At 36.3% G+C, this 13,325-nt stretch overlaps 1 protein-coding gene across 7 annotated transcripts in view; it reads left to right on the top strand.

Annotated features, from left to right (window-relative positions):
- Positions 1-8,747, top strand: part of LOC123555150 (LIM and senescent cell antigen-like-containing domain protein 1) — a 58,786-nt gene extending 50,039 nt beyond the window's left edge. For all 7 annotated transcript variants that reach the window (XM_053547354.1, XM_053547348.1, XM_053547352.1 and 4 more), the window contains 7 exons: positions 534-600; positions 1,362-1,482; positions 3,384-3,533; positions 4,372-4,467; positions 5,361-5,557; positions 5,900-5,975; positions 8,133-8,747. In XM_053547354.1, the coding sequence (XP_053403329.1) occupies positions 534-600; positions 1,362-1,482; positions 3,384-3,533; positions 4,372-4,467; positions 5,361-5,557; positions 5,900-5,975; positions 8,133-8,247 (822 nt within the window). In that variant the 3' untranslated portion in view covers positions 8,248-8,747. The remainder of the gene's footprint in view (positions 1-533; positions 601-1,361; positions 1,483-3,383; positions 3,534-4,371; positions 4,468-5,360; positions 5,558-5,899; positions 5,976-8,132) is intronic.
- The last annotated feature ends 4,578 nt before the right edge of the window (positions 8,748-13,325 follow it).

The raw sequence follows: 13,325 nt of genomic DNA on the forward strand, positions 1-13,325 counted from the left end.
CGCTCCTGACCCCTATTGACTTCTTGCCTATAGGACTTTGCATTGGGGGAGACATGCGCTTTTTTACAAAAGCATTTTCTAGTTTTCTGTAGAGTTAGGCCCTTGATTTGAACCTTACAAATGATCAGTGTGGAGTAATTGTGCAAATCATCTGCACATTCCAGTTTAATGATTTTCAGCAGAGTTATCTCCCTTGATTTGTCAAAGTCTATGATGCTACTTTTCCCATACCAAAGATTGGAACGCCACCAGACTTCACAGGAGTGATTAGAGCCAAGTCTGGTTGTATATATATTGTTGGAATTTTATGGTTCAGTGATTTTCACTGGAGTTATTGCCCTTAAATTGCATGATTTTACAATGTCTGTGTCACTGTGTTAAATGGTGGGTGACATAGTGTTATGTTTTTCATGAAAAACAAATCTTATAACAATGTGTCACAGAAGTTCTATGAAATTTTTTGGTATCCCAACAGAGAAAAAGATTCTCACTAAAATTTCTCTTGTGTTCAATAAATGATGATTGTTTTTCAGTTTGAAGGAAGGAAGTACTGTGAGCATGACTTCCATGTCCTGTTTGCTCCCTGCTGTGGTAAATGTGGTAAGTAATGTTAAAAGACAGTATGAGCTGCACCATGAGAAAACCAACATAGTGCATTTGCGACCGACATGGATCCAGACCAGCCTGCGCATCTGGGCAGTCTGGTCAGGATCCATGCTGTTCCCTAGCAGTTTCTCTAGTTGCAATAGGCTTTGAAAGCGAACAGCTGGTCACAAACGCACTATGTTGGTTTTCTCATAGTGCGGCTCATATTATTTAAAATCATTTAAAGAGTGTTCAAGGGACAGTGATATCTAAAGACTGGTAGTTGCCCTTCTAGCTCAATGGTAGAGTGTCAGCTTTGAGTATTCGATCCCTGGCTGTGTCATATTAAAGACATGAAAAATGATACTGGTAGCTCCCTTGCTTGGCACTTAGTGGTTAAAGGGTTGTACCAAAAGGTAATATAAGCACAGATAAGTGTCTGTTAACTTATTGGATACCTAGTTTGTCGTACAAGAGCTTCAGTGTGGTTCGTGTTGTATATTGGCTATATGTGACGTTAAATATAGCTGACCTTTTACCTTTGATTTAAAAATTTTCATATTTAGATAAAGTATATTGCCAGTTTGTATACTTATAGAAGAATTAAATTTTGCTGTTTAAAGATTTTTAGGAGTAGTAAAATAAACTTGTTGATCTGTTGAAGGAACTTACCAATACTGTTCTTACTTTTAGGAGAGTTTGTTTCAGGAATTGTTTTTGGATATGATCTTTTTTTTGCTTTATTATGAGTGTTTATGGTTGTTCTTTTATTGTAGGAGAGTTTATTGTTGGACGAGTGATCAAGGCTCTAAACAACAGTTGGCATCCGGACTGTTTCCGTTGCCAGATCTGTGCTGGACCCCTGGCTGACTCCGGATTTGTGAAAAATGCTGGAAGGTTGGTATTAATTCATTGTGTACATAACTCTTTTTAGGAATTTTAGGTTGACTTGCTTGTACCTTTCTTAAGCCCCCAGTGTCATAGAAGCAATGTTTGTAGGAGCTGTTTGTCCATATTTCTGACCACTTGGTAACCAAGTGGTAGAGGGCCTACCTCTAGTGTGGTAGTTTTCTCCATGGCCATGTCATACCAGAGATGTGAAAAATGGTACAAGTAGGTTCCTTACTTGGTGTTCAGCATTAAGAGAATAGTTCTAGGACTAGTCAGCCAGGTGTCAGTATAATATGACTGGGTGGAGTACAACGTGATATTCCAGTGAGACAGCTTATAAGATTGGTATTGTGCTTACGGCTACAAGTAGACACAGTCATTTGTATATGACTAAAATATTGTTGTAATAGACTTTTAACCCAAACACTCACTTAACAATTATTCCAGCTGTCCAGCACACTCATTTCTGTTCTCGACTCCCCATATTGTTTCCATTTAAAACAAATGAAACTTGGTAAACATAATGAATATGATTTGACTCGCACATATTGTTTAAGTAAACTTTCATAATAGCAAATTTTCATTATTTCTTATCAGCTTATTTTCATTTTTAGCTCGACTTCTCGAAGTAAAAGTAGAGCTATTGTACTCGCCCCGGCATCGCCGTCGCCATTGGTTAAAGTTTTTGATAAAGTCAAATATCTCTGTTACTATCAAAGCTATTGACTTGAAACTTAAAATAGTTATTTACTATCAAAGTCTACAACAGGAGAAACAATCCTCATAACTCTGGTTTGAATTTTTACAGAATTATGCCCCTTTTTAACTTAGAAGTTTTCGGTTAAAGTTTTTGATAAAGTCAAATATCTCTGTTACTATCAAAGCTATTGACTTGAAACTTAAAATACATATTTACCATCAAAGTCTACACCAGGAGAAACAATTCCCATAACTCTGTTTGAATTTTGACATAATTATGCCCCTTTTTAACTTAGAATTTTTTGTTAAAATTTTTGATAAGTCCAATATCTCTGTTACTATTAAAGCTTTTGACTTGAAACTCAAAGTAGTTATTTACTATCAAAGTCTACACCAGGAGAAACAATCCCCGTAACTTTGATTGAATTTTGACAGAATTATGTCCCTTTTTAACTTAGAATTTTTTGTTAAAATATTTGATAAAGTTAAATATCTCTGTTACTATTAAAGCTTTCGACTTGAAACTCCAAATATTTATTAACTATCACAGTCTACACCAGGAGACACAATTCCCATAACTCTGTTTGAATTTTGACAGAGTTATGTCCCTTTTTAACTTGGATTTTTTTTTACTGGCAAAGCTCTAATTCAGGGTCAAGCACTGAGAAAAGTCGAGCGTGCTGTCTTACGGACAGCTCTTGTTTAGTGTTACAAATTTGTTGTCAAATTTAGATAAAAATTTTAATCTGTCTTCAACTTGAAGTGGACATGTATATATTGTCTGTAGTTTCACGTCTGATTTTTATGCCTCCAATGCAGAAGGTCCAGGAGGTATATAGAGTTTGAACTGTCAGTCTGTCAGTCAGGCCGTCACATTTTCTGGTGTATTCAAGTCCTCCTACAGTTTCCACCCAACTGAAATGAAACTTGGTATACATCATAAACTTTAACATGGAGTAGACAATTGCATATTATAGAGCCTTTTATGTCCTAATATTTTTCTGGAGTATGGCCGTGTTGTGGACTTTGTATATTAATAGTCTGTCAAGTATTTTCAGGGAGCATAATTAAATCACGCAGTGTTTAGATCATTCTTGTTTCTCCTTCTATAGAATAGTGTTTAGAAGCATAGAGCTAAGATGCTTAAAAGACTGAGAAATGTGCCTGTAAGGCCCTATTATAAAGAACGTTATTTCTGTATATTTCAGAGCACTGTGTCGGGAGTGTAATGCCCGGGAGAAGGCTCGTGGGTTAGGGAAGTACGTCTGCCATAAGTGCCATGCTATAATAGAGGAAGGACATATAAAGTACAAAGGAGAAGCCTTCCATCCCTATCACTTCAACTGTAACTCGTGCAGGTAACATCATTTCTTTCTTCCCTTTCCTGTTAATCAAATAACTGAAAGTCTGGTTTATATAAAGTTTTTAATTAATTGAATCATCGACTCAGATTTATAGAATATGTAACATATATTTGCATAAAATTTTAAGTTTCCTAAAAATTGCTCATGTCAATAATTTCAACCATTATACAAAATGCCATAGAAAAAATTCTTACCTATGATAGAATATTTAACAGTTTTCTGGAAAATCTCTCAACCATTGTACAATTAGGGTATGTAAATCTTCAGACAAACAGGATGTGAAACCATTTAATTTCTTGGGCATAAAGTTTTGTGATCTGGGTCAAAAACAGCCACTGTTATTTTGGTTTAAAGAATATTTCATTCAGCAAAATAATAGCATTGATTACAATATATGTTACAAAAGAAAGGGATCAAGTAGTAAGCTAATAAAGCTTGTTTAGAAACTCTTTCCTGTTATGTTGTGGGAATATGAATTCATAGATTGTACAATTTGCAGATATTTGACATTGAAAAATCAACGGAAATTTCACTCTGTGAATTTAATTTCATAGATTAAGGCAATCCTGAAAACCACAAAAATAAGTTCCCTTAAGTAAGTAAGTAAGTAAAGACTTTATTTTCTGTGGATTACACATTTGGCATATTTACCAATTTACAATATGGTCCAGTATTGAAGATACTACAATAACTCTATTTATCATGACTATATGCTCCATTTTCGGATGAGAACAAACAACTGAACAAGCTTCCGTTTCAGAGATGTTTAAATTGAGTTGAAGACTGATAGAACTGAGGTGTTGTCATAAAAAAATGTTTTTAATGTTTACAGTATTGAGTTGAATGCGGATGCGAGAGAGGTGAATGGAGAACTGTACTGCCTAAGGTGTCATGATAAGATGGGTATACCTATCTGTGGAGCTTGCAGGTAACTAGAATATCCATGTCCAAACAGTTTACCACTCTAGCTAGTGCCATATTTACTCGACTATAAGACGATCCTCCTATAAGACGTGTTACTAAAATAATAACTTCAAAATTGGCAGTATTTTACAGACTCATTTATAAATGCTATAGGTCAATGACATTGACTCACTTATTAGCTGAGAGAACACATTCGGTCAGACTTTCCAAAAGGAAAAAACTAATAGGGGAGTAAATACTGTACGGCGTGTTGCAAATCAACGATTGTAAGCTCAATGCCGGATGGAGTTTGTTCACTCTGTGATAAAAATGACCATCAGAGTGTTGAATCTACTGGTAAATCATTCAATATCCATTTGTGTTTATTGCGGCAATGGTTTAGGTTACTGGTCTGCAGCAAAAGATTGCAGTTCAGGAAAGGAAACTTACTGCCAGTATGGTCTGTGGAATGAAATACTGTGAAAACAGTTCTTAGAAGAAACACAAAGTTCACTTCTAGGGATTTTACATTTATACTGGCACAGCTTAACATTTCCTAGATTATATTTCAAGTTTCTAAACATATATTTTATGTTTGTTTGTAAAATCATGTTTTGTATTATTTCTTTTTTTTCAGTGATTTTTGTTTTTAAACTGAAATTATTATAATCTTCATTCAGTTCTGATAACTGTTGTTGTTAACATATACACATAAATACAACTGTATCAATTAGAAATTTATTTTCAGTGAATATATACGGTACTGGCAAAAATAGAGGATATAAATATATGTGTCTTCTCATATTGAATTTATGAAAAAGTTGAATAAAATTATAAAATGCAAGGTTCTGCCAAACACACTTATATATGATAAATGCAACTATGTTCCATGGGAGATAATCTTGATCCCTTTTACAGACGTCCCATTGAAGAGAGAGTTGTCCATGCCCTAGGAAAAGCATGGCATGTGGAGCATTTTGTGTGTGCCAAATGTGAGAAACCTTTCTTTGGCACGAGACATTACGAGAAGAAGGGACTGGCATACTGCGAGATTCACTACCACCAGCTGTTCGGAAACATCTGTTTCACGTGCAACAGTGTCATCTCCGGAGATGGTAAATATATTTTTTTAATGAAAATCTTGAAAACTTCATTTTTAGCTCATCAGATTTTTAGAGCATCAGTAAGTTGATTTCTAACATCACTGACCATGTTTAAAGCATAAAAAGTATAGTTCTGCAACTTTTTGTTTAAATGCTGAAAAAAAATCCTCCAAGGCCATAAAAACATTTAGGGTAGGGCCAAAAATTTAGGGTAGGTTAGGATACCAGAAACAAAGATTTTCTTCAAGCCTAAGAATAAAAAAAGAACCCAGAATGGGAATAAAATATCATAAAAAATTTAAAATGACTAGATTATGACATATGTATATTAATATTTCTTGTTTTTAATTTCAGTATTTCATGCATTTAACAAGGCGTGGCACGTAAATCATTTTGCATGTTCTATATGTGATAGAAAGATGAGTCAAAAGTAAGTAGAACAAAATTTGTTTGATAACATTTTGCTAATAAACTTATGGTTATGCCATAAATATAAAAACAAAAATTTTAGACAACAGAAAAATAAATGATGAAACAATGTTAAAGCTTGACAGTAAATTATAGCTCCACACTGCTATAAGGAGCCAGTCCGATCTTGATCATGTTCTCTTTACATTTGAAGCAAAATGAAGTTTTATTCATGTGAGAGAAACAGTTATAGCTTAAAAATGTTAAAATCAAAATGTAAAGCTGACTTTGAAATTTGGTAGAGCGTCCGCTTCGAGTGCGGGAGGTCGTGGGTTCGATCCTCGGATGTGTAAAAATGGTACTAGCAGCTTCCTCGCTTGGTGCTCAGCATTAAGAGGATAGTGCTAGGACTAGTCAGCCCGATGTCAGTATTGGGAGTATCATACCACGTGTCTACAGTGTTATATTCCAGTGAGGCAGCACTAGAAAGTTAGGCATTGTGCTTACTGCTTCGAACAGACACCGTCATTTATATGACTGAAAGATTGTTGAAAAAGACGTTAAACCGGAACAAACACACACACATACTTTGAAATTTGCATATTTAATGGTGTCACAGTGTGAGAAAACTGTGCACTGTCTCTGGGGCTCAAACCCAGGACACATCACATACAGGGCGACAACTCTGAGCTAACTGCCTGCCTAACACATATTTTTACCTGATGTGTCCAATCTGATACTGTAACATTGTAGTTAAAAATACCTTCAAATCAAAACAGCTTTAGAAATATGTATCAATTTACTGGAGTCAAATGATGTTACTGTTAACTATTTAATTTCAGTTTCAATTCAATTTCTTTGGCATAACATACTTTCAGCTTATACAGCTATTTTTTTCAGGGTTTGAATTTGTGGGATTCAAATTTTAAAGACAATATAAATGGTTTATTTGTTGGTTGGAAATGCAGTGGGTTGATGTATCTGTAAAATCCACAAATAGATTATTTTATGCAAAATAGTGATTTACAGCTCATGAATATCCTCCTCCCAGACAGCTTCCTTGGTTTCTTACTACTAGTATCTACATCTTGTGATGTACTTTTCTGGTGTACGATTTAATAGTTTAAGGTGTTTTCAGCAGTGTTTTAAAAAAGTTGTCTTACACCCAGAGATAGTCAGGCTACCGACTATAATCTTTTTTATTTAAAAAATAAATCATATTTAGCTCGACTATATGAAGAATATGGAGAGCTATCTTAACTCACCCCGGCGACGGCTGGAATAGGAATACTGTGGAATGATTTAAATTCATGGTTGGGAAATTCATGATTTTGGTCAAAAAGGTCATGTTGTTGGGATATCAGTTCATGGATGTCTTATCTTCAAGATAAAATGAACAGGAAATTTGTTTGTTTGTTTGGGTTTTATTTTTCGTATTTATACAACCATGAAATACACAAAAGTAGTCCCCATAAATGTTTGATACAATCACGAAATACACAAAAAGTAGTCCCCATGAATGTTTGATACAGCCATGAAATACACAAAAATAGTCCCCATGAATGTTTGATACAACCATGAAATACACAAAAATAGTCCCCATGAATGTTTGATACAACCACGAAATACACAAAAAGTAGTCCCCACGAATGATTGATACAATCACGAAAGACACAAAAAAATAGTTCCCATGAACACAGATAATTTTACAGTAGGCAGCCCGTGGGTTACTAGTTCTGTAGTAACTTAATGGAGCCAGATATTCAGATTCATAACTACAACCTAACAAATATTCTTACAATTCACATTTTGAAAATAAATTCAGCATTGCTTAAATCATTCATCAGTGTTGGTACCTACATAGAAGGGTTTGCTGTGGCTGAGTGGTTACATTCTTGCTCTTCACCGCAGTGGGTTGAAACCTTGCATCTGACTGGCTTTGGAAGTTTGATTGTTCTACTCTGGTGCCCGCCCTTGCTTAAAATAATGCCCAGTGGGGTATCTAGTGTCTTCCTTGAACATTAAAAGCTGGGAAGTCCTTGTACCTAAAATTGTGTCAATGCGACTGAATTAAACGACAAAGTATGACTTTTAAATATAACTGCATGACTTTAAAAGTTATTAGATATTTAATTTGGTGAAAACTTCTTCCTTAAAGTTGCATTTTCTACTTTTGTAGGACAAAGTTTTTCGAGTTTGATCTGAAACCAGTCTGCAAATTTTGTTATGACAAGTTTCCCGGCGAGTTGAAGAAACGACTGAAGAAAGCGTATGACGAACAGAATAAAAAATAAAACAGGGATTTAATTACGCATTTATTGTTTGATAATATTGTTATATTCATGCATGCCTTAGAAAATGTTATAGTTAAAAAATTATAGTCTAAACTGTTTCAGTTATACATTATGTAAATAGAATATAGCAGTTTTCAAAATACATGTATTATAATTTATATGCTTAACCCATTCATTTGACATTTGTTATATCAGATTTGCTAGGAATTTCACAATAGGGAAAATATCTATCACAAATACCTAGTTCTCTTTATTGATAAAGATTTTTTGGATGTATCATCCAGTGAGCTATTGGTAAAGTTGGATGGTACTGTGTCTGGCATCCATCATCATGTGTCAATATTTGAACTTGAACATCTTCTCCTCTGAAACTACAAGTCAATATTATACCAAACTTGGTGAAGTTTTTTTTTCAAATGGTTTAGTTTGGTCCCTGTTAGAGTCAAAAATAGAAAAAACCTTTAAATGAGTTCTTCTCATGAATCACATGATAGATCTTCTGTGTTTATCATTATTGAAATTGTTAGGTTGACCCCTTTAGGGGCCCCTCTTGTTTATAGTGAACACAGATGTTACCATTCATGATTCAGTGTGTCCTTCACATATCCCTAGTCAAATAGTCAAGATCAGGTGAGCATGTAGGGCCTCTATGGTCCTCTTGTACTTATTTCACAATGTATATTGACTTTTATTCATATGGTTGGCTTGCTAAATGTCTGGTTTTGGCAATTTCGAAAAAAATAATTCCAGTATATTTAGAATGGATTTCATAATATCTATAAGAAGATACTTTTAAAGCATAAAACACAGGCAAGCGAAATAAAAACACAGGCAAGTAAAAATAATAAAAGACACGAGTCTGGTTCGTGAGAGAGCCTTTTAGCAACGGCTTAAGTGGTATTCTATTACACAGATAAATTCAGTGGACTTTTATGTCTCAAAAGACCAGTAAATGTAACACACGGTGCACACCCTTTCATACCTTTTTATAGACTTTTTAAATTAATCTTTGCAAGGGTTTTCGATGTGATCTAAGTATATTTTCCAGGTTTGGTTGAAACTTTCCCAGTCATACCATTCACCCCTGGACATCCGATGTATATTACCGCTGTTAAAGGTTTATTTGAAGCAAAAAGCGTTCACTAAAATGAACGTAACACCATAAAAATACCCCCCATTTTATAGGGGGGGGGGGGGTCTTTTTCCAGTCATTTTTTCCCTTTTTCCCGCACAAAAATCACTCAAAAACACCCTACCTGCCCACACGAAGATCCATTTCAATTCGACTTTTAATCACGCTATCTCTATCTCCTCTGATAGAAGCAATACTTTTGTGTCGAGATGTGCATCAGAACATAGTCCGCACTTTTAACAAGATTTTTGTTGTTGTTTTTGTTGTTGTTTTTGTAAGGTTTAACATCGCACCGATAAAACTATAGGTCTAAAGGCGACTTTCCAGCTTTCGATCTTGGAAGGAGGCCCCAGGTGCCCCACTGTGCATTGTTTCCTCACGGGCAGACACCTATGTAAAACCACCGACCTTCCCTAAGCCGGCCGGATGGGTTTCTCATAGCAAGAATTGAACTAGACCAAAAAATAAAGAAAAAGAACGAAGGCTATGAATCAAGACGACGATCAATCAAGAACAATGCCATGAAAAAGATCAGGACTAAAAATCAAGAACAAGACTATAAAATCCAGATCCCTAGGCTTGGCGTATGACAACAAAAAATGAGTATGAAATCATTCGTTTACAACATCGTATTTTATGCGGAGAAGTTTACAGTAACTTGGGAGAACAGGAATCAACTAGTAAAGTTAAATGGACACTAAAAAGCCAAACAGTCTCAAGACAGTTTCAAAATGCTAATAAAATTTAAAACCCAACCCTTATCATTTCAACAAAACATAAATAAAAACACTTGTTCATTTCGAAAAAATATAAGAAACAAGAGCTGTCACTAATGGGTGACAAATGCCCCCGCAGCACCTTGACCTTTGGCCTGGTGACCACCAAAGTCAGTAGGATAGTGTACTCAATAAGTACTATCAGCATGTGGGGTTTGAAGGTCCTGGTGAAGTGGGTTCGCATGTAAATGCCTTCATGCAAAAAGTTAACGTTGGCCCTGTGACCTTTACCTTTGACCTGGTGACCCCAAAGTCAGTAGGGTTGGTGTATCATAAAGTACTACAGCATTTAAAGTTTGAAGGTCCTGGGTGAAGTGGTTCGCGAGTAAAGTGCCTTCAGCAAAAGTTAATGTCGGCCCCTGTGACCTTGACCTTTGACCTGGTGACCCAAAAGTCAGTAGGAGTGGTGTACTCAATAAGTACTATCAGCATGTAAAGTTTGAAGGTCCTGGGTCAGTGGTTTGCGAGTAAAGTGCCTTCATGCAAAAAGTTAATGTTGGCCCCTGTGACCTTGACCTTTGACCTGGTGACCCCAAAGTCAGAGGAGTGGTGTACTCAAAAAGTACTATCACCACGTGAAGTTTGAAGGTCCTGGTGCGTGGTTCGCGAGTAAAATGCCTTCATGCAAAAGTTAACGTAGGCCCCTGTGACCTTGACCTTTGACCTGGTGACCCAATATCAGTAGGGGTGGTGTACTCAATAAGTACTGTCAGCATGTGAAGTTTGAAGGTCCTAGGTGTAGTGGTTCGCGAGTAAAGTGCCTTCATGCAAAAAGTTAACGTTGTGACTAACGAACTAAACTAACGAACGAACGGACGGACAGTTGAAACTAATATGCCTCCCCTCGGGGCATAAAAAGAACTACAAAAACAACACGCATGGACAAATGCCCTACAGGAAAAGATAAAATGTAAGAGTAGATTTCCTGGAAGCACACAGCACACAGCACCCAAACACAGCCATAAAGTCATGCATCGCAAAGTACGCCCTTGACAAAAAGAAGCCACATTCACGCTCGTGATAGATCTTAACAATAGTCGTTCAGTACTATGTTTTTTTTTCTTAAGTATAACTGTCTTTCCTATGGAAAATTTGTTTTTTATAGGGTTTGTAGGCTGGGCTTATGAATATTCAGGAGTGTACTTCGAAGATCACTGTCCTTCAGAGGGAATTGAAACATTAGCCAGACTGACAGTAACTAGATATTTCACATTGTCAACAAAGATTTATCATTAAGTCCATTCTTATTATTCCACTTGACAGGTTCTTACCAGACAAGCAAAGCAATAATGCTATTTTCCATAGAGACATTTAAGCGATTGTCATAAAAATATTATGAAACGATTTATCTTAGCAGGCTAATCCTTGGTTAGCTTCAGCTTATATTATAGGCCATTAGCTTTGTATCGATAAATTTTGCACGAGTTCTGCAGCGGAAATGTTGCGCTACTTTATTCTTCCGCTAAAGAACAAGTGCATGTTTCCAGATGCAAGGATAATAGCCTTTTTATTACATACGTATCTACATATATAAATGTAATGTAAATAGGAATCTGTTCAATAGGACAAGATTGACAACACTGAACTAAATAAAAGACACATCAAATTACGTAACGCACCTGATACGAAATTCAGGCGTTAGTGACGTTTCCGGTACCACTGTACATGTAACTTAACGGGGAATAAAAACGAGTTTGTAATAAGTGCCAAATATTAGTAGTGTTCATCAAAATGTTTTACCTAAACAAACCACGGCCGTTTAATTCAGCTGGTTGAGAACTAGTCTATAAATCAAAAGTGAATATACATGAAGTAGTTTATATCATTCGACATGCAGGGAAATTGTAAATTATTTGCTGAACCCAGGTCAGAGTTTGTGCACTGGTATGAAGTGAGGTTCTGTGCATAGTAAACAGGTTTTAATCCCCAGTGGTGTTTAAGCATCTGACCGTTGCAAGGCAGTGCCACCCTGTATTCTTTTATTTGTTCGTTTTCGTCTACTTGTTCTGTATGTTTTACTTTGTCTATATATTTTTGTGTATTAATTTAATAATGTTCATTTCAATACATATTCTTCTTTGTAAGTGGTGTTTGTGGAGGCTGCGGGAATGCAGTTTGAATAGGCTTCGTTTATCAACAAACTACTTTGGGGTTTCTATTTGAGGAGGGTGTGTTCGTGGAATATACCATCTTTTAGAATACGGTTTGAAGAGGCTATGTTCATCGGATATTCTTCGGAATGCAGTTTGAGGAGACTGTGTTCATGGAACATATTCGGGAATACGGTTAAAGGAGGATGTGTTCACGGAACATATACGGGAATGCCGGTTTTAGGAGGCTGTGTTCATAGAACATATTCAGGAATGCAGTTTGAGGAGGCTGTGTTAATGGAACATATTCCGAAATGTTGTATGAGGAGACTGCGTTCATTGAACATTTACAGAATTGTGGTTTGAGGAGGCTGTGTTCATAGAACATATTCGGAATGCAGTTTGAGGAGGCCGTGTTTATGGAACATATTCGGGAAAGGTTGATATGAGGAGCTTCGTTCATGGAACATATACGGGAATGCAGTTTGAGGAGGCCGTGTTTATGGAACATATACGGGAATGCGGGTTGAGGAGGCCGTGTTTATGGAACATATTCGGAAATGTTGTATGAGGAGGTTTCGTTCATGAAACATATACGGGAATGCAGTTTGAGGAGGCCGCGTTTATGGAACATATACAGAAATGCAGTCTGAGGAAGCTGAGCTCATGGAACATATTCGTGATTGCGGTTTGAGGAGGCCGTGTTTATGAAACATATTCGGGAATGTTGTTTGAAAAGGCTTTGTTCATGGAACATATATGGGAAATGCAGTTTGAAGAGGCCGTGTTTACGGAATATATTCGGTAATGTTGTATGAGGAGGCTTCGTTCATGGAACATATTCGGGAATGTTGTATGAGAAGGCTTCGTTCATGGGACATATTCGGGAAAGCGGTATGAGGAGGCCTCGTTCATGGAACATATTCGGGAATGCAGTTTGAGGAGTGCTTGTTCATGGAACATATTAGAGAATGTTGTTTGAGGAGGCTTCGTTCATGGAACATATAAGGGAATGCAGTTTGAGGAGGCTTCGTTCATGGAACATATACGGGAATGCGGTTTAGGAGGGTATGTTACTAG

Source organism: Mercenaria mercenaria, chromosome 7 (assembly GCF_021730395.1).
Source record: "Mercenaria mercenaria strain notata chromosome 7, MADL_Memer_1, whole genome shotgun sequence".
NCBI lineage: Eukaryota > Metazoa > Mollusca > Bivalvia > Venerida > Veneridae > Mercenaria > Mercenaria mercenaria.